Source organism: Diuraphis noxia, unplaced genomic scaffold, assembly GCF_037042655.1.
Source record: "Diuraphis noxia isolate RWA-SAM2 unplaced genomic scaffold, SU_Dnox_SAM2 contig0003, whole genome shotgun sequence".
NCBI lineage: Eukaryota > Metazoa > Arthropoda > Insecta > Hemiptera > Aphididae > Diuraphis > Diuraphis noxia.
Window position 1 is genome coordinate 61,376,354 of NW_028301713.1, and position 25,300 is coordinate 61,401,653.

The following is a 25,300-nucleotide window of genomic DNA, read 5'->3' on the forward strand; positions in this document are numbered from 1 at the left end:
ACACGCACTCGCACACTCGACGGCGATAACAGCTACGCCGGTAAACAACACGCTGATTAACGGTTTTCCCCAGCGCACAAGGAGAAAAATAAACACAACACGAGGTTTCGACTACGACTCGAGCACCGTATTTTAAGGTATCGGCTTATTCGGCTTTCGGTCTCGGCCAAGTTCAGCAAAACGACGCTGTATGGAGTAAAACTAAACGTTTGATTCGGACAGGAACCTCGAATTCGAGTTCGTTCGGCACTAATCAGGGAAGTGACGTATCCCACTTCTGAATTGAAAGCTATGGTCAGGATTAATTAACAACAGTGGTTATTACATACACTTAGCACTTTATTATTTTAAAAGATAGAGACGTATAGGTTAACATAAGTATAACATGAATTATCGGCAGTCGTCGGCGACCGTACGTCGGCGGCATGCGTCGCGCACCGTGGGTCCCGTGTAACTGTTTTATGTTTAGCGCGGTCGAGTCGTGTGTCGGCACTCTCCAGTGTTGCCACTGGAGGGAGCTAACATGTGTCAATATTTATAAACTCTGATTCTAAAATTGGAGATTTCAAAGACATTTTTGGTATTAATAAATACAAAAACGATAAAATTATCTTGTGTTTGGAAGACCGTTCTTTAAGTTGCATAAAATTATCATAGAATAGAATTGCAATTGCAATACGAAAATAATCTTCAGAATTTTGGTATCCACATTTATTCTATTTTTGAACGATTTACTAATCTTGGTTATTTTATTTTTTCTTCCTCGTTCATGGATATGAACGATTTTTCTGATTTATTGAATATTTCTTTGAAATTTTCATTAACATTTCTTCGCATATCTTTCACTTCACTTAAAACAGTTTCAACATGATCTACTGCTTCACTTAAATTACATTTTACCGGCTGTAATATATTTTACATAATGGCAAAGTTCAGGACCATATTCACGAAAGGACAAAATAGACATTTGTCCTGGGCCCACCGGTTACTAACTCTGACTATGTAATATATTACATATGTATTTATAGTATAAACATGGCCCAATTTTTTATTTTGTCTTGGGCCATATATTTGGTAAATCAGGCTGTGGCAAAGTTATAGAAAAAGTGAGGTCGCAGTTATCATACTTATAATAAATTCACTAGTTGTTACACGTTTATATAATTTAAAGCTTTAGATAATGTTTCAATGTCATTCATCTAAGAGTGGACCACTTTCGCGCACGCCTGAGGCACTGAGCTGCCGATCATTGTCTGACCTCCCTAATGACGACTAGGCGTTCTCTCATTGGCTGATAGTCATCGGCGATCGTCGTTAGCTGTCGACCGCCGTGCATACAGAGAATCATAAAAACATCGGTTTTTCGTAATTAATTGTTATACAATTTATACTGCACGTATTTTAAATTTTCAAAATTAATTAAATTGTAATATATGTGGGATTATTACCATTATCACTATTATTATTTTTTTTTATCAGTATCAGTGTGTCGAGTGAACTGTGATGTCTTGTAGTTATTAAGTTGTTGTAATATAGTTTTCTAAAGTAATAAAATACCTATAGTATCGAATCTTTTATATTTGTTAATGTTTGCTAATTACCCTCAACTCATTACAAGCTATATACAATACTGTATTAAATTCTACTTATATACAAACAGATAATAACAGCTAAACAAAATAAATAAATTTGATAAATACAAAAGTGAACATGTGCGCGTGAGTGTAATCAAACAAGACAAGTAGTATGTTAATACAGCTCACTACGTAGACAGTTACAGTTTCGTAGGCCGACACAGCGGCGCTCGTCTTGTGGTGGGGATACGCGAACAAAACGAGTTTTGGTCTTGGATGGAATAGAGCATGATAAAATATAGAGGTATGTCAGCAACAATACGTGTTTGAATCTTGCGTGCGCATTCCCATTTTTTCCTATGTGTTAGGTTCTCCGATTTTCATGCTTTGGTGTATGCGACCAATAAGAGGCGGAGAACGTAACACACAATATAAAAAGTGGAAAATATGCGCATGAGAAAGTTGCTGACATACCTATTTACTTTGTCATGGAATAGAGTACAGTTCTTCTAATGTTGCAACAATAGATTTATATATTTCTGAAAATCTAAGCACACCATCATAATTTTCAATCCATCTAGTCTCACACATGGAAGTTAATTTTGTCCATTTAATTAGAGGAAGAAATGATTTTATTTTACTTTTAGATTCTGAACGAAGTGATGAATGTATTGATTTTACAATGATGTGTGTGTGTTTTTTTTTGTGTCTGTGTACAGCATAACTAGTCGAAATAATGCTTCAATTTCAAACTTTGCCACTTTGGGGGTGGTTTCCGATGTAAAAGTGAATATCCTTGGTGCATTAGCATTATACAAGTCAAAAGTAAACATTTTCCAACAGTTTTCAAAAAAATCGATTTTTTTTATATAGTTGTAATTCAAAAACTAATCAGTATAAATACTTGAAATTTTAACCAAATGTTTATGTCAGTGATATATATATACAGTTTAATTTTCAAAATGTTTTGACTTTTTTCGAGATATTTATAGACAGCTGAAATTTTCGTGTCGATAAAATTTGTTTGGCGGCCCAATCAAAATACTTGAAAATGTAATACTAAGTTTCTCATATGTTATTCTTATAGTGATTAAAAAATTATAAGAATACATACGCACAATTTTTTTTTGTTAGCATTTGAAGTTCAAATATTGACTTAATACGTAAAAATTACGGCAATGTTCAAATTATCTTAGATAGAAATTCATAAAAGTTTTTTTTTAAATCTAAGATTTGAAAATTTAATACAAGGCTCCTATCATATTTTTACAATAGTAATTGAAAAATAAAAGAAATATATATGCACAATTTTTTTTAAAAGCATTCAAATTTTGAATTTTGACAAAATACGTAAAAATCACGAAAATTTCCAAATTATTTTAAACTAGAAATTCATAAAATATTTTGCTTTTATATCTAAGATTTGAAAATTTTTAATAATCTATAATATATCCTAGACAGATAAACAGTCTCCGTTCAGAATCGTTTTTCGTATACAATGATACCTAATACCTATCATTGCATTAAAATTTAACCTACCCTAGTCAGAGGTCCACCCCACCCCTTAATGTACAGCAGAGGGATACCCACTTACCCGCTCTTTTAATAGTTCAGCCGATATTTTAATATAAATTCCTACAGATTTTATTGTTCCAATTCAATTATGAATATGTTGAATGTTTGACGAATGAGCAAGCGCTAAACTTAACTAATGTGCCCTACAGTGGACATAAAGTGCAACGAGATGTACTTCTCTTATAACAGACTGTATACTCCTTTAAAATAATCACTCATGGCTGCGGCGCCATCATAACCTTTGCCAAGTAAATAGTCACTGTTTATACCGAGATTTTTTAAAGTAACTAGAATCATTGTGGCTAAATTTTTAGCAGTGTGTTATCTATCATATAGTGGTGGTAGGGGTGATCACTGATGAGAGAGTGGACAGTGCACATTGCACGTACAGAGGCAGTATATAGCTGGACAGCGCGTCGCGAGCGTTGTACAGCTATTGTGTTTTATTGTTCAATATAAGTTAAAGTGTTAAACGTAAGATTACTGAAGTATATTATTGACCTTTTCTAAACCCTATAATTAATTTATAACAGTTCAGAAGTGGGATTCATACACATCCCCCGAAGGCCACAGGACGTTGTGCGTGAGTATTTGTGTTGTGTTTCGACTGTTTTGGAATAATTAAGTCGACGTGGTTTAGCCGTTAGCCGTGGTGCATAACCTAAAAATTGTTAATCGTTTTATCAAGTGCGGGTTCGATAATCGTGGTCGCCGGTTGGTACCAGTTTGTGTATATCCAGGTCGGGCAACTAACAAATGATTGTGGTTCGCTTAATGATGAACATTCGTAGTCAAAAAGACATAGACCGTCATCTACCGGATTATTTTTACATAATCCTATTTATATTTTTCGTTCATAATGGACTATTATACTATTATAGCACACTGCACACTAGTATACTAATATAAATATTTAAATAGGTTCTTTTCTATGATATACGATGATCACTATATCGCTATATCTATGATATTGTAGCTAGTGTGTACTGTGGTTTTTTGTTTTGTATTTATCTAATATATTATAGACAAAAGACAATAATACCAAGGTCTTTAGCCTTATATATATTACAATGCCGATGAAAAAGTGTTTATTTTACCAAAAATATTAATAGTGCTGATGTATATTCTGAAACGATCGAAGATATCTTACAAAATGAAGACTTGGATTTTCCATGTAGTATTCATAAAGATGATATTCTTGCGTATACTATCAGGTACTATATTAATATGAGATTGAGACAATATACAAGACAATTAAATAAAGAGAAATTAAAAGAAAATTCTAAAAAGAAAAAGGTTTCTAAATTTTGTCGTACTTAATGATAATAATATTATATAGTATGAATAAATGTAAATGAAATTATTATAAAATAAATTATTAAATTATGATGCTATTGTGTACTGTGATAATAGATAGCGTTGCAGATCATTTTGATTATTCGTTTCATCAATAAGCGATCCAACCGTATGCGTATAGATAGTACCGAGTTGCCCGACCTGTATATAAGGCCGTAGTCACTCTGGTTTGAGATCATAGACCTTATACTCATAGACGGAACATCCAGGTGGGATGCGGGTGGGTGGTGCGGTCTTTCCTAGCGTGCCAGCAGTGATGCCATTCCTTGCAACCAAAAACATTGTTATTAACACATACCATTTTATAATTACAACTTCATTATTGTATACTGCATAGACCAAAGCCAAATAGACTTATAGATTATAATCAGCTAGACCATATTACTATTATTACTATAATGGTTCTATTGTAATTTGTAAGTAGTACCTAGTATAAAATAAGTTTAATATATGCTTTTTATAAAAATGGTGAAGAAAGCAGCTCTTGGACGACAAACTAGCTATATTATATAGAATATTTAATATTATCTAACTGAACATTTTATAACAATAAATATAGAAAGTTGAAGAACTTGAAAAAGAAGAAGCACTTAGAGAAGAAGCTGGATATTATGCTATTGATATTATATGTTATAATATTGTTGGCGTCATACATCTGTTTCAAATTTGCCCGCCGTTTATGATGGTCATACTGATGACATACCGTGGTAACTGTTCCTGACCACGGTTGTTATCTATCTGTGAATAATTCGTTATATTATACGTTTGTTTTTCGTATTTCCTTTTTTTTTTTCTGCTCTGCTCTTGGTTGCAGCAACATCGTTTTTTTCGTTCGTCATGTTCACGTTATGACCTTATATTTCTGCTCTGTTGCTGCAATCTGTAATACCTTATTGGTAGTCTGTTTTTCATTGAGATCTCAATTTTCTATTATTGTCGTCACGCTCCAACCATTTTAGCCTCTGACTTCATATAATTATTTTGGTACGTATCGTTCCTTCATTTAGTTGACTGTATATTCATATTTGTTTTCCAACTTTAGGGTGATTCGTATGGTGTGTGTTCCACATGTGACCTAATTCCTAACCTCGTATACTAACTTTGGCATGAGATTACATCTATATCATAAGTAGGGTAAGTTGGTGCACCAAGGTATAATTTTAATTGCATTGTAAATTGTATTATTATTACCCTATGTATAGTTTTATTATTGCATTGCAACTTGTATTATTATTACCCTATGTATAGTTTTATTATTGCATTGCAACTTGTATCATTTTCACCCTATGTATAATTTTATTATTGCATTGCAACTTATTATATTATTATTATCATAAAAATTACTATTGTTGCCATTGAAAATATCACTATATAATTTGTTATATTTTTTGTAACTGATATACTATTATTATTATTTATTACTATTTATTATTACATTTTAATATAAACATACAGTCCACTACCTAGTCTCTTTTTTGCTACTTTCATTATCCATAATTATAATTATATGAAACAGGTATACTTGCTATTGCTGCAAGTCCCCTGAAGTCATTAACAAATATTATTGTATAAATCATGATATAATGAATATAAACATAAATAGGATTGTTATTCGACAGTAAAAGGGGAAGAAAAAAAGTATAAGGTCTATGTTTGAGATCGTGATAACTGATAATCAAAGATCAAACGTGATAAGTGATAGGATCACAACAAAAAAAATAACAAACTTTTCATTTAAAATATTATAGTGTGTTTGAATTTTTTTTTCTCGTGTTTTGGCGTATTTGATTAAAAAGAAAAATAAGGATACTGTTTTATTCAATCGAGCAAGATGAGTTCACCGAGTAATCAACAGTTATCGGTCGACGTTAATGAGCTGATAAAAGCTATGCTCGAACAAAATCGATTACGTGAAGAACAAATGCGGAACTTAGTGGACAAGTTGATGGGACAGAGTCAGAAACTCAGAACTACCAAACAACTACGTCGTTCGTACCGAATCACTTACAACTCTTACAGAATTTTGATGGAGAAACTGGTGACACTGGTGTAGCAGATGAATGATTAAGTGCATTATGTACGGCTGCTAAACTCAATAACTGGCCGGATACATACACTATGGAGGCAGCAAGATCAAATTTGAGTGGCCCTGCAAAACAGTGGTATCTAAGCCACATGGCGGATCTCAAAATTTTGATTTTAAGGTCAAATTTACGAGTGAAGAAAGTATAACAAACATATGGGAAAAAATGTATGACCGTGTGCAAGGAGAAAAGGAAAGCGTATTTAATTACTACCACAAGAAAGTACGTCTTTGTCGTAAATTGAAATCAAACGAAGACGAAACCAAGAAAATGGTGTGTGTGGGACTACGTTCGCGTGATCTGGTAACGGCATTATTAAGTAGCTCACGAAATACAGAGCCAGTACTTTCGGCCGACATACGAATGTTTATGGAGGTTCAAGCAGAACATTAGGGAGAGTTGATCATACACGTCCCAGAGAAACCGTTGTTAAGCCAAGTACTACATCAACGAAGAATAACGAGTGGCACAAGACTAAACCGAATGATCATGGAAATCTTAACATTCCTACAGGACTTACTAAAACCAACAATTACAAACCTAAAGAATATTCGCCCAAGTGTTATAACTGTCAATTATTTGGACATATCGCTCGTGATTGTACACGTACTAAACGACCATTTAAGTGTTCATTAGAAGGTCATATTGCCAAGTATTGTACAGCAACAAAGTCAGAAGTAACCTTAGTCAACAGCAATCCGCATCAAAAACCTACAAATTATTATATTAAGCATGTATTTATAAATAATAGCAATGAACCTGTTTCAGGCTTAGTGGATACGGGGAGCGCATTTTACATAATCAGGAAATCGGTAGCTGAAAAATTCAAGTTGGTGGTGACACCAAAAGAGGTTAAAATGTGGGTATATGGAAATACTCAACCCGTGACCAGTTATGGAGAATCTCAACACTGAAACACTTGACACTGTAAAATAATTAGTTGAATGTATTATTCTGGATGATGAACTACAAAAGTATGATGTTATTGTCGGACGTACGTTTGTGGATAAGGAGAACGTGACATTCATTAAAACAAGTGATCAGTTACACTTTGCATATGGAATGAAGTTCCCTTTTGAAGACTCTAGGGTACCCTGTAAGGAAGAAAATCTGTATACTGAAATAACAACCAGGAATTTTGAAGAGATACCCTCAAGGAGTGTGAAGATTACAAATGTCACAACCCAGGACAATGATATAGAGATACTGATAGTAAATGACGGCGATGAATCAGTTATATGGTCTAAGGGAAAAATTGTGGGCAACATCAAAAATAAAATACATAATCCAGTTTATGACAGTCTCAATAGTTGTAGAATAATTACAACAGATATGGTTAATTACAATCCTGAGTTTTCGGAGGGACAAATAAATAAATAATTAAATTTAATCAATAGTTACAGAATGTGTTTTGCTTTCAGTGCACGAGAGTTGGGCTGCACAAATGTCGTTGAAATGGACATTGTGAACAGTGGTGTTCCGGTTGTGTGTAAACCGTACCATACGAGTGCAGCTGAACGCAAAACCATTGCAGGGATAGTCAAGGAGTGGAAGGAAGCGGGAATTGTGTCAGATACCGTATCACCTTATGCTTCCCCGGTGCTCCTAGTCCAAAAAAAGGATGGTGATCCCAGACTGGTGGTGGACTACCGAAAGCTTAATGCTCAGACGGTGCGAAGGGTGTTCCCTACACCACAGCTAGATGATCACTTGGAGACTTTGTATGGGGCGAAATTGTTTTGTACTTTGGATTTGGCCTCCGGGTACCTACAAGTACCTCTTACAGAAGCAGCCAAGGAGAAAACCACATTCATCACTCCTGATGACACAGGTCAGTTTGAACGAATGGTGTTTGGTCTAATTAATGCCCCATATGGGTTCTCAATAAATGCAACGGGTACTCAATCCATTGAAGGGAAAGATTGCTATGTGGTACTTGGATGATGTGTTGGTACCTGCTATATCGTACGAGGAAATGTTGGATAGGTTGAAATTGGTATTTGAAGCATTTCGGACAGCACACCTAACACTTAAGTTGAGTAAGTGCTATTTTGGGTATTATGAGGTGTCTTACCTTGGTTTTTTACCATCCTCAAATGGCGTGCGCCCTGGACAACATAAAGTTTTGTCGATACAAGATTTTCCAACACCTACTAACAAACAAGAAGTGAGGAGATTTCTGGGACTTAGTGGATTCTTCCGACGTTTCATCCCACGGTATGCCCAACTAGCTGGACCAATTACCGAGTTGTTTAAAGATTCTACGACTTTCAAGTGGAAAGGAGAGCAGGACAATGCGTTTAAGGAGTTTAAAAAAAAATTAAGTTCCAGTCCCGTTCTCCGATTGTACAATCCTGGAGCCCATACTGAGTTGCACTGTGATGCAAGCAGCATTGGACTTAGTGGCATTCTGTTACAGCGTGGGGCTGACATGGCCCTTACATTTGGTGCATGCTGTATCAAAAAAAAAAACCACTGCGGCGGAAAAACTTTACCACTCAAGTAAGCTAGAACTAATGGCGATTGTTTGGAGTGTAATCCGAATGAGACACTACCTAATTGGACTACATTTTGTTATTGTGATGGATTGTCAGGCGTTGGTCCATTTAAATTCTCAAAAGACAATTAGTCCGCAGGTGGCCAGATGGGCTACATTGTTAACCGAATACGACTACGAAATCAAACATAGAGCCGGAGACAAGATGTCAGATATCGACGCTCTTAGTAGAGCACCTGTCGAAGTTGCCGTTGACACGGAGACGGAGATCATTAATGAGAAAATGGAAGTGCTTACATTAGTTACTGAGGAGGAGCAAGTGATGGCGATGCAGCGCACTGATACGAGGCTAAAAACAATTGTGGATATTTTATGCCGTGAAGAATCGGGACACTCCGTCAATGAATCTGCGTTGGTGAAAGAATATGTATTGGAATCTGGACTACTATACAAGAAAGTAGAAGTGAACAAGATAGTTCGTAAATTGTGGGTTGTCCCAAACTCCATGCGGAAGGGTATAGTCGTACGATTTCATGATCTGTCTGGTCATTTTTCAGTAGACCGGACTGTCGGTAAAATAATGGAAAGTTATTATTTTCCTCGGATGCGCCGCTACGTGCGTTTACATATACGGGGTTGTCCCGAATGTATTTTAACTAAAGTATCCCGAGGAAAACAACCTGGAACATTACATCCAATTATGCCAGAGAAACGCCCATTTGAAATACTAAACTTAGATCACCTAGAACCATTCGTTAAGTCTATCAGAGGAAACCAATATATTTTGGTAATGATAGATAACTTAACTAAGTATGTGAAACTGTATGCCGTGAGAAGCTGTGGTACGGATGGTGTTATCGCTAGTCTAGAAAAGTTTATATTACAGTTTGGTATTCCAAGGAGAATCATAAGCGACGGGGGTACGGCTTATACATCCAGAGCGTTTGGGGAATATTGCTCTCGTTATGGTATAAAACACACTTTAAATTCCGTCAGACACCCTCAAGCAAATGGCCAGGTCGAAAGGGTGAATGGGACTTTAGTTCCTGTTATTCAAGCCACTATGAACACAGACCGTACTTGGCACAAGCATATTACTGTGGTGGAGTGTAACCTTAACAACGCATATAATCAAACTATGAGAGACACGCCCTTCCATGTACTGTATGGCTATTTTCCCAGTTTCAAGGATGGTGTATTGCGACATGTGGTAAAAGATGACGTGTAGGATGATTCTACAAGACTTCAAGAAAGGGTACGCGAACAGATAGCTAAAGAACATGAAATATGGAAACTTAGGTATGATAAAAAGCACTCTAGGCCAATATTTTACAGAAAGGGAGACATTGCCTACATAAAGAGATCCTCTGAGGCAACGGGTGAATCAACGAAACTACAACCTAAGTATCGTGGACCACTCATTGTGACACGAGGACTACCTAATGATGTACCTATACAGTGTGTCAGCATTGCGAGCTGAAGAAGGGAGACAATATGCGACTACAGTCCACATGTCTCAGATGAAATCATATCATTTGCCTAACTCAGATTCGGAGGAGGATGACAAGCAGTCTAGTACAACTTCAGAAGAACAATGTGTAGCAGGAGAGGCTGACCCAAACAGACCACAAGAAGAATCTGCAGAACAGTTATCAAAGTCCATTGCTGAACTCTCACCAGGTGTAGCAAAATCGGCTAGGATAAGGCGGCCACCGAGATGGCATGAGGATTATAAAATGTGATTACTTTATACTATGTTGGTCCTTTTTGTTTACCATGTCTATACTAATCTGTATATACTGTGAGGCAATATTGAAATTATGATGTGTGTTTGTATAGGTATGCAATTAATTTTTATGCTTAGAATACAAAACGTAGTTCCTCCTACAGACTTAAATTTAAAAGAAACAGGATGTTCCTAATATGATTTTGACTGTATTATTTTTCTTTATATATATAGTAAGAATGCTTTACTTGCTATGTAAACTAGTGTTTAAATGTTTATTTTTTGTTTAGTCTATTATCAAAATGTGTAAGATGTAAAAGTAGGGAGAACAGCATTGCAGTTGTCCTAAAATTGATAACAGCTCTGACCGAAAAATGGTGGCGTCGAATCTATTGCCAACATCAAAACTTTAAAAAAATTTGTTAAAATAATTATTGTTTCTTTTAGTGGTATCACTAGTTTGAAACTTTAAAATAAAAGAATTAATATACTACCTATTATGCTATTTATATTATGGTTACCCGATTGTCATTCACTAATCACTTATGTCTTATTTATAGCATGACAAAATAAATCATTATGAATGCCATATGAAAGTGGTCTCTACTTCTCTTACTCTTTCAACAAGTTGTATAATCCAGAAAAGTACGGAAAATGTTCTATATGTATTATTTTATACTATATAAAAAAAAATAATAGTATAATATTTATATACTACAATATTTCATCTATTCTGTGATATCAGTATCAGTACATGCGTGAAGTTTTTGAAAATTTAAAATGTGACGCACTGTAGTGTACACACTGACACTACACAACCTGCTATCAGATAATACCGACACCGAGTGTAAACGGTTTGATTATAACAAACTACCTATAATGTTTTTAATATTTACCATTTAATATTTTGCCGATTGTTACTTTTTTGATCAACAGTTTGTCGATCTGAGGCCGTGGTCGGTGAAGCCCGAGTCAACCTTTTCCGGTACACAACGTTGCTCAGATTTGGAGTTTGTATTAACATTAAATGTAAATATTATTTTATTGTGAATTTCAATTAATTAATAATTTTATGATGTTAGAAATGTACAGTGGGTATTGGGTTGAATGAATACGCGAGTTGTATGGACTACAGAGGACCATTTATATGAAACCATTACTATTCAGTGTGACTGATTCGTCCATACTTTTATTTTATTTTCAAAATAAATTAATAAAATCGTTGTTTTCATCGTTTTCAATTTAAAACGAAACCGGCTTGCAATTATTGTAGAACATTGCGTTGCTATTGACTTTTCTACAATGTCAGAAATGGAAATCTCGTCCGGATTAGAAGACAGCGAACCAGACGTATGTATGATACCTAGAACTCATAACTTATTGTACATCTTGTTTTGACAACATGGAATTTTGTATGCAGGAAATTATAAGTGAAGTTGTATGTATTGATTAATCTAATATAATATAAAAAGATTCTGAAAATAGATTTTTAATTTGTATGCGTTTTAATTAAAATTAACCACTAAATTAAAAATGTATTTACTTTTAGTTTACTATAAAAATCTTGATATGATTTGTGCAGATAAAAATGAAAAAGTCAATTTGAAGTTGACTTCGCATAAATTAAAATTTGTTTTTAGTATCCTTATCATGTCATTAGATTTATGTTTTGGAAATAAAAATCTAGACTTACCGTCTGGTGGTTTGTCTGTTTTTGGGATTAGAATATAATGGTGTGCTTCCATGAGTGGGGGATTTGATATAGGGTGTTGTCTTATATAAAAGGCTGAAAAGCACTTATTTAAGGTATCAACCTATAGGTAACTATTTATATTTAAATTTTGAGGAAAGTTATGAGCATTTTAAAGGTTTATTTTATATAGTTGTTATATTCACTTTAAATAAGAATAAGAATAAAAGCCCATAAGGTTTCCTAGATAATTTTTTTACCTCCAAGTATGACTTACTTAGTAATTCACTCTAATATTATAGCTAATGAAAAATAAATTATTTTTGCTGAACACAAAATTGCTATGTTGTACATTTGTAAGTCTTTAAATTTTAAACTTTTAGTTTTAAAATAACAAAAACAAAAAAAAACAAATATAAGTTTTCAGCATACTTTTATTTTTTAACATCATTTTTTTTTTATTTCAGATTTCTTATAACATGGATTTATTTCAACAGGTAAATATTTCGATTTAATTTATTATTATAGATGTAGATGATATTGTCAACTGTGCTTATTAATTATGAATTATAAACATCGATAAACAAACTTATAATATTGAAAATATATTTTTCTAATATCTACTACCTACCAGAATTATAAACTTAATTACTCTTCCTTATGAATGCATTGCAATACTTTTAAGTTCTAATCCATATCCATTTCAAAATGCCTATTTATTGTTTTTTATTATTTACTATTAATTACTAATGAACCAATAGTTATTATAAATTAGTTCATTGAAGAGGTAAATGATTGACACAGTCTACACTTATCGACCAACATGCTATTAGTTCAATAAATTTAACTAAAAGTCTCTGCCTTCTTATTTTATTACTAGTCATAAGGCCCTTGAATAGCATTAAATTTTTTTTCTGTATTACCAGGCACCCTTTGATGTTTTAAGGTTTGTAGCTAAGTATACTGAAAATGATGGTGATGTCAGACTTAGTTTTAAATTTAAAGCCGATTGAAATGTATAGCTATAAGTTTAAATTTAAGTTTGATCACTAAATTCTGTCTTCATCATTATTTTCTGCATGCTTGACTACAAATACTATAACAAAAAAATTGCAAATAAAAAGGTATTTGGTTAGACAGACACAAAAATAGATTGTAATAATATAAAATCAAAACAAATTACAGTACTTATTGTTGTCACCACTATAAATTTATCACCCTGCCATCAAACGTTGAATTGTATTTTATTATTTTATTATAGTGTTATCATTTTGGTATGTTTAATTTTGTCATTATTGTATGTGTCTATTGCCTACCTATCTTACAAATATTATTTTATAATAATGTCAAAAATTCATTTTAATAAGTTACTTTATACTTAAGTTTTTAATACTGATAAATTATTTTAATATTATTATTGTTTGGTTAATTGCTGGATCATTGTAGGTTAAATAGACTATATAAAGGGTATTCATGTTGTATGCGGTCTACCGCACACTTGTCGTCTAGCATGTATGTTTCTACACGTCATATGCGGTCTAATACCGCGTATCTATATGTATATTTTTGGTAATTATTTTGGTTTAAAACTTCAAATTATTAAATAAATGCATGGTACATCCATAATTGCTGCCCTCGTATTTGGCCGAACAATGGTGGCGTCTAAAAAATAAGAATGACAACAAATTTGATTGTTTTTTAAGAGAGGTGAAATTATATTGAACTTAATTTAAATTGATTAATTCATATTTCTGTATAATTTTCCATTTTTTGTCAGTTAGTTTTTAATACATATACTAATTAAATGCACCTACATATTTTTATATATTTTTTTGTATTATTAAATATTATATTGAAATTCTACATTAATAAATATATTGTAATTCTACATTTATGTATCCGTTTATATTTTTAACTATGTGGTAGACTAAATTCGTAGTAGACGACAAATGTGTGGTAGAACGCATATGACGTGTAGAAACGGGCGGTAGACCGCCTACAACATGAATACCATATAAAGTACAAATAAAATAAACTGGATATAAATGGAAATAAATTCGGAAGCTGTCCCTAAGCTACTTTAAATCTAGGATTGAGCAAATGCATACTTGTGTCCCCCCAATGACACTCTTTATATGGGCATTCACAAAATTCAAATAAAAAATGCAACCCCAGCTTGTTTGAAAAATAAAAAATAACTAATGTATAAGTTAGAAAAATACATCATTTAAATTTATAATAAATTGCAAAATTTTTTTTCTCAATATGTTTTGTAGATGATAAATTTATGTCGAAACAATAAACAGTTTCCACAATCATATATTGAAGATATGAATAAAATGTACAAAAAATGCAATTATAAGCAAAAAAGTTCAAAACATTTATGTAATTTAGTACTTAAAGGAATAGAATTCATTTCTCCAAAGAATAAAAATTCTTTTCAGTATGCTGCCAATGTTTATAATGAATTATTGCAACTATCCGAAAAAGACTCTTTTAATTTACAGGTTAGTATCTAATATTATATTAAAATATTGTTTTACTAATTATAAATATACAACAAAATATATAGTGGTATAAGCATACTAGCTTCATTAGCTTCTTATAAATTATAGTATGTACTCAGTGCCGCATTAAGCTATGTGGCCAATTAAAATATGCCGACCTTAAGAAAATTATAATTATATATTTTTTATTTTATGTTGATCCTCAAAAACTGGCCGCCTTGGAGCAATTTCCCCCCGTTAAACGCAGCTCTGTATGTACTCTATCCAATGAAACATATTTTTAAACTACTTTGTCCATTTTTGGTAAATCTTTTGTTTTGTTATTTATTCTGATGATAAGTCACAGACTATGATAACAAGGTTTTTATTTTTTTAGGGTTAAGGCTTTGACAACTGAGGTCATTAGCTTAGGGAACTGTAGGGGAAGGTACTGTAGGTTTCAACATGTGGGTTTTTGGCAGAATTTTGAATGGGCACCCGTTAGGTTTCTGCCATGCCCGATTGGGGGGCGGCGGCCTCTCTCTCCAGACACCGCAAAATTCCCAAAGAGCGATGCCGCCTGTGACCGAGATTCAAACGACGACTGAATGCGTCGCAACCGACGCCTTAGTCCGGTTGGCCACTCCACCCCCAGTTTTTTATTTTTTATATGTTTTTAATTTTCATATTTTTAATATTATATAATTTTTCTCATCATAATATAATATATAATTCATTACTGATTTTACCATTAATTGAGTTGACTTGTTTTATAATATTATTCATAATTAATTGCTTAACATTTAATGATTCAATACTCAATAGTGAAGTAATGGTTCCTTAAACATGAAAATCAAAGACCATATTACATACTCCATTTAATTGTTACATTTTTAATTCAACATCCATAAATATCTAATAGATACTACATAATTTATAAATACTACCTACATATAATTGTTTAATACATAATATTTTGTATACATTTTAGACTGAACATTGTGTGGCTAGTACTTCAAATGGTAATGCAAGTATGACTACTGAATTAGATAATGATATAAGTAAAAATGAAATCAATGAAAGCGATAAAATATTTAAAGAAGTAAGCCACATATAATTATAGATTTAAGAGAATGCATTTATTTATTTTTATAAATGTATGGAAATTAGTTTTTTTTTTGTTTATGTTTAGTTAAGTAGAAATGTGTTATTGTTTTTATTTTATTATACCATTTTATATACTGAACTATAAATGTATTAAAACTTTGTTTAGATTTTTGTAAAGTTAAATATAGTTAAATAAATTTTTGTATTCTACTGTATAATACATATTTTATATGGTATAAAATCCAAAGCTTCATTAAAAATTATAGATAAATTTGAAATTATTTACAAAACATTAACTTGATTACTCATTAATTTCCTTTATGAGAATTACATTTTATTAATAACATTTATTAATTAACAAAATGAAAAATGAAAAACTAATTACTAACAAGTGATGAATTATTAATTAATGATAATTAAAAAAATATATAATTTTATAAAATAAATCTATAAAGTGTGTATAATACAATATTATACAAATGCACATCATTATATATATTTACAAAAATTACTGTTAATATTGTTGTATATTACTATTGAGTATAATATAATACTCAAAATACTGAATAACGATATATTGATTTTTGCCATTAGCCATTGTTAATTACAAACATTATATTTTTACTCATAATAATGTACTATTGATTTCAAAGTTAAATTATTTGTATAGAACTTAGATATTATGTTTAATTCTTATGTATTATGTTCAAGTTACTTCAGCACATATTTTGTAACTCGAGTTAATCATCTATCTATCTGGTACTTTTTGTATCATAGTCTTTGGTAAAATTTTAATTCTAATGTATACAATAATTATATATTGATCAAGCATTTTAATTAGTATAATAATTATCCAAGTACTATCCATTTTTAATATTAATGATTATATTATGTTTCAGTTAATTGAAAAATGTTATGAAAATAACAATTTTCCAAAATCAAATATTGAAGTGATTGAAAATTTATATAAATCTCTACCTTCTGAATTTCTTGGTTCTAAGTATTTTATTAAGTTGTTAAAAGAAGCAAATCTAGTAATCTGGCCTGATAGTGGTAGCTTTTTATATACACACATGGAACACATATATGAACAACTACAGCAATTTAAAACTTCAATGAAGGTAAGATTTATTAATTAATGTATTATAGAGGTTAAAGTTAAATATCAAGGGTGGCCAACTTGTGGCTCGTGTCTTAATAAAAAAAACCAATATTTACTTACTAACGATAAAATTATAAAAATTATAAAATTTATTTATTAACAATTTAGATTTTGATATTATTGTATATATCCTTGTGGCTCAGGAATGTATTCATGTTGGCTACTCCTGTTATATATATATATATATATTATATATCATTTATATACGTAGATTTTCAATAAATCAGATTTACTTCCAAACTTGAACAAAAGTACTCTTGCTTCTTTCATATAACCTAAGTTTGTATTGTTTGATTCTGGAATATATTTATTTTAAGATGAAATTAGCAGTAATAATTTGCATTATACAACCGATTTAAGTGGCAATTAATAACAGGGTTTTTATAAATATTCTGTTTATTTTAAATGCTTGGTATGACTGATATTTAATAAATTGTTAAGTATTTGTCATTTAGTTGTTGTAATTTATATTTTTCAAATTTCTGCATACTAATTTAATTCAGGTTTTATCATTATCGACAGACTTTTACATTTTTTGAAGACATTCCTAAAGTATATAGTTGACAGTTGTATATATATTTAAATTTGTTAATTTAGATTAAATTCAAATTTTGTATGAGTTATTTTACAATTTATTATTTATGAATAATAAATTTTATATTTATTTAAAATTAGTTTAAATTTTTTAAATTCAATGTTAAAAAAATAAATATTATTTGGAGCGATATTATGATATTTAGGATGTATGAGTGAGATATTATTAGGCAGGTATTTGCACTTATACAATGATTTAATCACCTAAAATAATTTGTTGTTGTTTGATTTACTTATAAATGTGTGAATATTGATAATAAGGATGATAAAAGTTTCATAAATCTAATAAAATTAGTTAAAAAAAAAATATATATATATACATATAAGTGCTTCAGGGGTAATGGTTATTTGAGTCATGTTGTGTTGCGATTAGTGACTGCTGCGGTCACAGAGGTGCACTTAACAAAAATGACTTCATTAAAATTTAAAATATTTAAAAATAACCAAAGACATACACAAAGTCTGGTCCCATTAACATCTACAACATATACATACAACAAATATTTAAAATTAAATTTAAAGTTAAGTCAAATATTGTATGATGCAAACAATTTTTACATGTATAAAAATGGCAATTACAGCAAGCCTATCCTAATGTTATGCATATTTATTAATTATGTGAGTTAAAATGTCAAATCCATATCATTATTCTTAAAATTCAACATTCCAATAAATTTAAAATTTGTATGTCTTATGCATCTATACAGGGTGATTCTTTTATCAAACCATACTCATTATTTCAAAAACTATAGACTTTTTCAAATTATTTTTCTTATCAAAATTTTAGATCCATATTTTTCTAGAACTATTTTTTAATTATTTTCACCCTTATATTTATCAGGTAAACTATTATCAACTTTTGGTTTTCAAATGACAACCTATACTTGAAATTTTATAAACTAAAAAGGCTATTTTTTCAATGAATTTCACGTTTAAATTTTCATTTTTCGTTAATTCATTTACAAGATATAGCCTCCCAAAGTTGGGTGGTTTTGGGTGGTGTTTGTGTGTTATAGGTGTATGTTAGGTGGTATTTACACACAAACACCATATTAGTGTTGTTTGATAAAATAATCATTCTGTATTATTTCTATGTTTGTTATAGGTTCAAGACAGTAAAACATCTGTAAAGAATAAAGAAATAAATGAAAAGACATTAAAACAGCTCAAAAAATTAAAATCCGCATTAAAGGTAACTATATTATTGTAATTTAATCAAACTTTGCGCATAATACATTTTAAATTGATTATTATTATTTGCTTTTAGAGTATCAGAAAAAAAATTAAAGATCTTGAAGAAAAAGAAATGGATATAAATAATGATGATGAATTTAATTCTGACTCTGCATATATATTGAAGGATAAGTAAGTTTTTTGATTTAATTAAAACTTTTAGTAATATTACATCTATTAAATTGATTATATTAATTTTGGTAATTTCAGATTCTGAACAAATCTAGGGGGTTAGTTTTAATATTTTCTTTTGTGTAAAAAGAGTTTTTAGATATTAATGAAAAAAGTCTCATATTACTCCTTTATACATTCCAAAAAGACAACATATAATAGTAATTTAAAAATTAAATCATAGATCATAATAAATATAAAAAGTAAAATATATTATTTTTCAGAAAATTAATAAAATGTATCTCCAAATAAAATGCATTGTATATACTCAAATTTAACCACATAATCCTAGAGGCCTGTTTTGGCTTAACCCATAATATGTAGGACCAAGGTTGACAAATCAAAAAAATATGTCACTAATTTTTGTTTGTATTTTTTTTACTTTTGGGAATTACAGATATGAAAAAAGGATTGTTGAAATATATAAACGAATGTGCAAGCTAAGTGATGAACCACACTTTTTAGAAGAACCTATGCTGCGGTTTAGATCAACCAATGACAGTTTGGTTAATAAAACCATTGAGAAATACTATAATCTTAACAAAACATTTCCGGACTATTTTGAAATATATACATTATTAAAGTGTTTGCGAGACAAAAAAAAATTAAAATGGACTGACACTGAGTTAAAAAATATTTGTGAGTAAAATTGTTATGATAAAATGCTCAAAATCTTTTTAAAAACGTTTTATATTTAATTTAGCACATGATGCGTTTCTTAAGCTCGGAAAACAATTAAAGCTTCGAAGATTGAATGAATATTTTGGTCGTTTGGCTTATGTAAGTACAATAAAAGATCCAGCTGAAGAAAATGAAGAACTCAAAAAGAAACTCGATGAAAGTAACAAAAAGTTACATTCTGATTTGAATGCGGTAAAGTTGTTTAGTCTGGGAGTAGTATAAAAAGTTCTTGTAAATAGAATAGTAGAATAAAAAAATTTGAGTCTAATTATATCCAATTCATTCAATAGATATTTGATGTTAAGTTGTCCTATATATTCATAAAATTTGAATGCATTAGATTAATAACTTATTTTTATCATATTCAATTTTAACAATTATAAATAGAAGTAGCATATAACAAAACAAATTTTAATATAATAATTTTAAGGTTTTTTGTCTACTAAAACCAACAAAAATTATCTATTGTCCCTTTGCATTAAACCCGCCCAGTTATGCTTAAACTGTTAAAATTAAAAATTCATCAAATATCTTATAATAATGATAAAAATCTAATTATAAGACAAAAATACTTTCTTTTAATGTGAATCAATTTTTATTTTTCATTCATTAGCTTATGAATTTTAATTGACTATATTAACTTTCAAAGTTCTAAGAAATATATTATATTTACTGAGGTTTAAAATATTAGTTCATTAATTATATATTTTTATTTTATAGTTGACTTTAAAGTTTAAAAATAAACAAGATTATGCAGAAGAAACTGAAGGGTCTAACCTTAATGATACAGAGTGTGAATACAGTTCAGAAAGTGATTGTATTAATTCTCATAAAAAATTTGATAAAGAGTTGAAACCTATCAAGCCCATATTAGCTAAACGAAAAAGATTATCATCGCCAGAATCAGAAATTTGTAAACCACCACAAAAGAGTCAGAAAACTATTTATATGGAGTCATTTGATTTAGCACCAAGCGGTGTTGCTTTAGAAACAACTCAAAATGAAGCAAATGAAGAAACAACTGTTATTACAAAACAGGTTCCTAGCCAAAAGACAAGTATAGTGACTAATAAAAGCAATAATAGTATTGATGTAGTAAAGAGTGCTAGAAAAATTTTAGAAAATGCTAATGTTATCATTTCAAATGGGGAAACATGTATTGTTGACCAAAATGCTCCCAACAACATAATTGTAAAAAATGTTGACGAGATTACAAGTAAAAAAAACAAAATCTATACCAAAGATATTCCCGAAAAAGTAACCAAGTGTATTAATGGCAATGTCAAAACCTTAGGAAATAACAATTTAGTCACAGAAACATCTATTGATGATACTAATACAGACGGAGTCCTTGTGATTGATGAAGATATTAGAGTTGAGAATAAAACTAATAAAACAGTTACAAAAGAATCACAAGAAAATAAAATTAGAGACATAGAGGATGAAGTAAATGCTAAAAATCATAGTACCATAACTATAGATAGTGAAGATTATGATCCAATTATCTCTGAGCCTGAAGTAATTTTGCGCGAGGGTAAAGATTTGGGAAAAGATGTTATTGAGATTGATGAACTCGATGATTCAGATGTAGAAATAACATCTTGTGAAACGTCCGTAGTTCCAGTTCAAAATAAAAAAACACTAGAAACAATTATAAAAGCTAGTAAGTGTTAATTACACAATATTTATGTATGAGGATGCTCATCTGAAACAGAGCATGATGTGCTATCCTCTAAAAGTATTATTTTTTTTTATTTTGAATACATTTTTGTAATTTGTTTTTAGTGAATTTTGAAAAGAAATACAATTGGAATAAAGAATCAAAAAGTTCTAATCATATACCGCCTCGTGTAAGTTAAATTATATTCTAATATATATATACATATATATAAGTTAAAAAATTCTTTATATAATGTATAAACAGTTATTAATACTATTTAACAACATTTCATTCATAATAATTACTCGTAAGCTAATATGATGTTTTTATGTTGTTGCAAAGACTTTACATCAAAATTCAAGTAATTTGAATCAGAATTTGAACAATAATTTAGTCAATCGTTGGGTTATGAACAATATACGGCCTCCTAAACCAAATATCCCAAACAATATTCCCAATCCCCGACAAATACATAGACAGTAAGATAATTTTAGTTATAATTATTGATTATTAGCTTAGTACTTCATTAATTATATGAAATAAGTATATTTTTAACATATATCAAAAATATTATTTTTAACTACAATATTGATTATTATTCATAAGTTTAATTTATTAGTAGACATGTGACTTGTCAGGGAGTGCAGTCAACTTCTTATCAAAAGAGTGTACAAACTGCTAGACAGGTTACTCAACGTATTTCAAATACAGTTCAACAACAAAGAAATTTCAACAATCAATCAGTATTACAAGAAGTAATTGTTTTATCAAATAATATATTGGATATTTTGTTTTATAGTTAATTGATACAGATTTCATAATACGGCAAAACTTCCATATAACAAAGTTTCAATTAAAAAAATTTTCTGTTTAAGATGACTTCAAATTAGCGTTTGTCGACTACATCTTACAGTTGTGTAAAATAGCAAATCTACACTCTGCAGATCACATGAAGCTTTATTTTTATAAAGATTAAAATATTGCGTGTATAATATAGCATAAATTAAAAATGCTCATAACTCATTTTAAAACTGAATAATCGTAAAAAACCCATAAAAAAAACATTTAATATCTTTACCTTTAAGTTTCTTAAGAACTAACAAAACTAGATGTTATCTGTTGAGCAAAATTCGCTATAATACACACTTGTTAGATGAAGTCAACAAATGCCTGTGTTAAGTCTTTTTAATGAAATATTTTTGAGAACTAATCCAAAATAGAATCATGTTTATTTTATTACACATACTCTGATATACTACACATTTTTGGTGCTCAAGAAGTTTCCTAATATGGAAGTATCGCTGAGATTATTGAATAGAGTAGAAATCTATTATAATATACTCTGTTCAGATCGAGAACAAATCACTGACCCACCAAAATTTGTTTTTCCGCACATCTCCATGTGACAACCTGTAATAGGAGACTTTGTGTTGGTGACAGGGTGACAGGAGGGGATACACAAAATCTGCTTGTGCTTTAGCTAAATAGAGTATATAGTTATCATAATTATGTGGTCTACCGGCGATTTGCAACCATAGTATGCAGTCTACCATAAATAAATAAAACTTATTTCATATAGTACATTGTTCTAAAAAAATAAAAATAATAGTAAAATATAGTAGGCACTTATTGATTATGAATTAAAATGTTTATAAATTGTGTCAAAATTGTTGTCAAGAAAGTAGAACATTGCTTTGCTTTATATTATCTTGGTGGAGCAACTACTCAAAGTACAAAAACTTAAAACACTTAAGACATTCATCATTTTCATTATTTACCAAAACATATTTGTTAATTAAAAAAATTGTGGTTGATTCTACACTACTTATAATTAAATAAAAATCTTTTGCCAATACATATTGAGTGTATGTCTGAGTATAAATTGTAGTGTTGCGTAATAAGTGATGTACTGAGCATTCGAGTCCATACTTTTACAAACTATTGAAACATTGGTATCAAAAGTCATAAAATACATGGCCATAAAGATAAAGTGTTCACCAAAGAAAATGATTAAACTATATTTATTAAAGATAATCTTAAACCTCTGTAATAACCCCTTTGGCCGCCGCAGGTAGACCGCATACTATATGACAACGTAGTATAATATAGTACTAATATATTATACACAGAAATACAACATATCAATTAGTATGATTATATTCAGTGACATATATGGGGGAAGGGTGGTAGTTTTTTAGGGGCGCTATATTTTAGAGAGCATTTTGATATAATACGGTATCTAGGTCATCTGGGTGATAAACAAAAGTAATGACACTCAGATACTAATATACTATCATGTTTTTTTTTACTATTACAAATACGTCTCTGATTACAATGTTATGTTTTTGTAGAACTTCATAACAAAACTGTGTATATAATATTGTGAGTACTATACTTATACTATACTATAAGTATAGTACAAGTCTTATACTCTATTCATAGTTACATAACATCATTGTACTCACAATTTTATTGTATTTGATTTATTTCATAGCAAGTAACAACCATGACTACAACAACTACAGTACGACAAATAGTCCAGAAAAATCAAGTCCACCATCCTGGTAGTTCTTTAACTAATAGTGGTAAAAAACCTGAACTTATTGAACTGGATTAGTATTTGGTATTGTAAATACAATCTTATATAATTTTTCATCGTAATATTTTATTTATTTTATTTTTATCTGTTAGATATCATGGCATGTATTATTGTACTATCAAAGTTTTTAAGATTTTGTCTGAACTTAATATAATATTTTGTCTTCTATAAAATATAAAATATTGAATTAAATAAAGAGATAATATTTGTTTTTAATTAACACCAGCAATTTCTTTGTAATAATTGTTAGAATTAAACTATGATCTATATTAAATTTAAATTATATTAAAGTTTTTTAAACTATTTTAAACATTTATATTAATTTATTTGTTGTCTATCCATTAAAATAGTATTTAAAATTATTATGTACGTATGTATTATGTATGCAAATATATTGTTAAAAAATAAATGTTATGTTTAGCTGGAATAAGTTATTTTTAATTTCAATATTTTTTAGTAGGTAGTGGATTAACATTTTGCTTTTTGCATTACTCCACTGCTAATCTGAGTTTTTCATATTTATAAGTTATATAACTAATTAAATTAGGTATTTGTTTAAAAATTGGTTTTTATGCATCAAAACATTCAAAATTCTCAGAAAAATATTCTGACGAGGAATATGAAATTAAAAATATATTTGTCATTAAAAATAGAGAATTTGGTATCTATAAAATTATGACAACACAAAAAATAAAAAATTTTTTTATTTAAAAGAATATTAAATTCTAAGAATAGTAGTATACATTTTAGTGATTTTACGTTTCCACTCACATTATTCAATAAATTATGATCAATTATTGAAAAAATACGCGTGACGTCATTGGGCCCTACTGGCCCTACTCATAGTAATCGCTTATCTTATACGTGTAAAAGTTCCTTGCTTTTCACAACGATTTACCAACCTAAACATTTAATTTTTGAAATTTAGATATAAATGTGTAGTTTTATGTTTTAAAGACGATGCATGTATCAAAATTTCAATATAACGTTTAGTTTTTAAAATATTTAAAATCTTAAAAGAGACATTTTGTCAAACGGCACGTCATCACGTGGCAATCGAACAACGGGTCTGCCGGCGCCGGCCCGCCGCCCCCACTATATCTAC

General features: G+C 30.0%; 1 protein-coding gene across 5 annotated transcripts; it reads left to right on the top strand.

Moving 5' to 3' along the window:
• The first annotated feature begins 11,666 nt into the window (after positions 1-11,666).
• On the top strand, positions 11,667-24,625 carry LOC107163646 (uncharacterized). Of its 5 annotated transcripts, none has more exons than XM_015511166.2 (15): positions 11,667-11,822; positions 11,895-12,162; positions 12,970-12,999; positions 14,779-15,009; positions 15,980-16,090; positions 16,995-17,216; positions 18,957-19,043; positions 19,119-19,216; positions 19,653-19,894; positions 19,959-20,128; positions 20,657-21,599; positions 21,722-21,786; positions 21,939-22,075; positions 22,216-22,351; positions 24,091-24,625. In XM_015511166.2, the coding sequence occupies exons 2-15, from the start codon at positions 12,115-12,117 to the stop codon at positions 24,211-24,213; spliced, it is 2,643 nt and encodes an 880-aa protein (XP_015366652.1). In that variant the 5' UTR covers positions 11,667-11,822; positions 11,895-12,114; the 3' UTR covers positions 24,214-24,625. The 5 variants fall into 5 exon arrangements, with proteins under 5 accessions (XP_015366652.1, XP_015366655.1, XP_089079774.1 ...); XM_015511169.2 differs by having other exon boundaries at positions 22,219-22,351; XM_089223647.1 differs by having other exon boundaries at positions 11,673-11,797.
• The last annotated feature ends 675 nt before the right edge of the window (positions 24,626-25,300 follow it).

Excerpts from the sequence above, each read along its gene's own strand:
- LOC107163646 (XM_015511166.2), top strand. The coding sequence starts at position 12,115 with ATGTCAGAAATGGAAATCTCGTCCGGATTAGAAGACAGCGAACCAGAC. Across the intron at positions 12,163-12,969 it reads TAGAAGACAGCGAACCAGAC|ATTTCTTATAACATGGATTT; the intron begins GTATGTATGATA and ends TTTTTATTTCAG. Across the intron at positions 17,217-18,956 it reads AATTTAAAACTTCAATGAAG|GTTCAAGACAGTAAAACATC; the intron begins GTAAGATTTATT and ends TGTTTGTTATAG.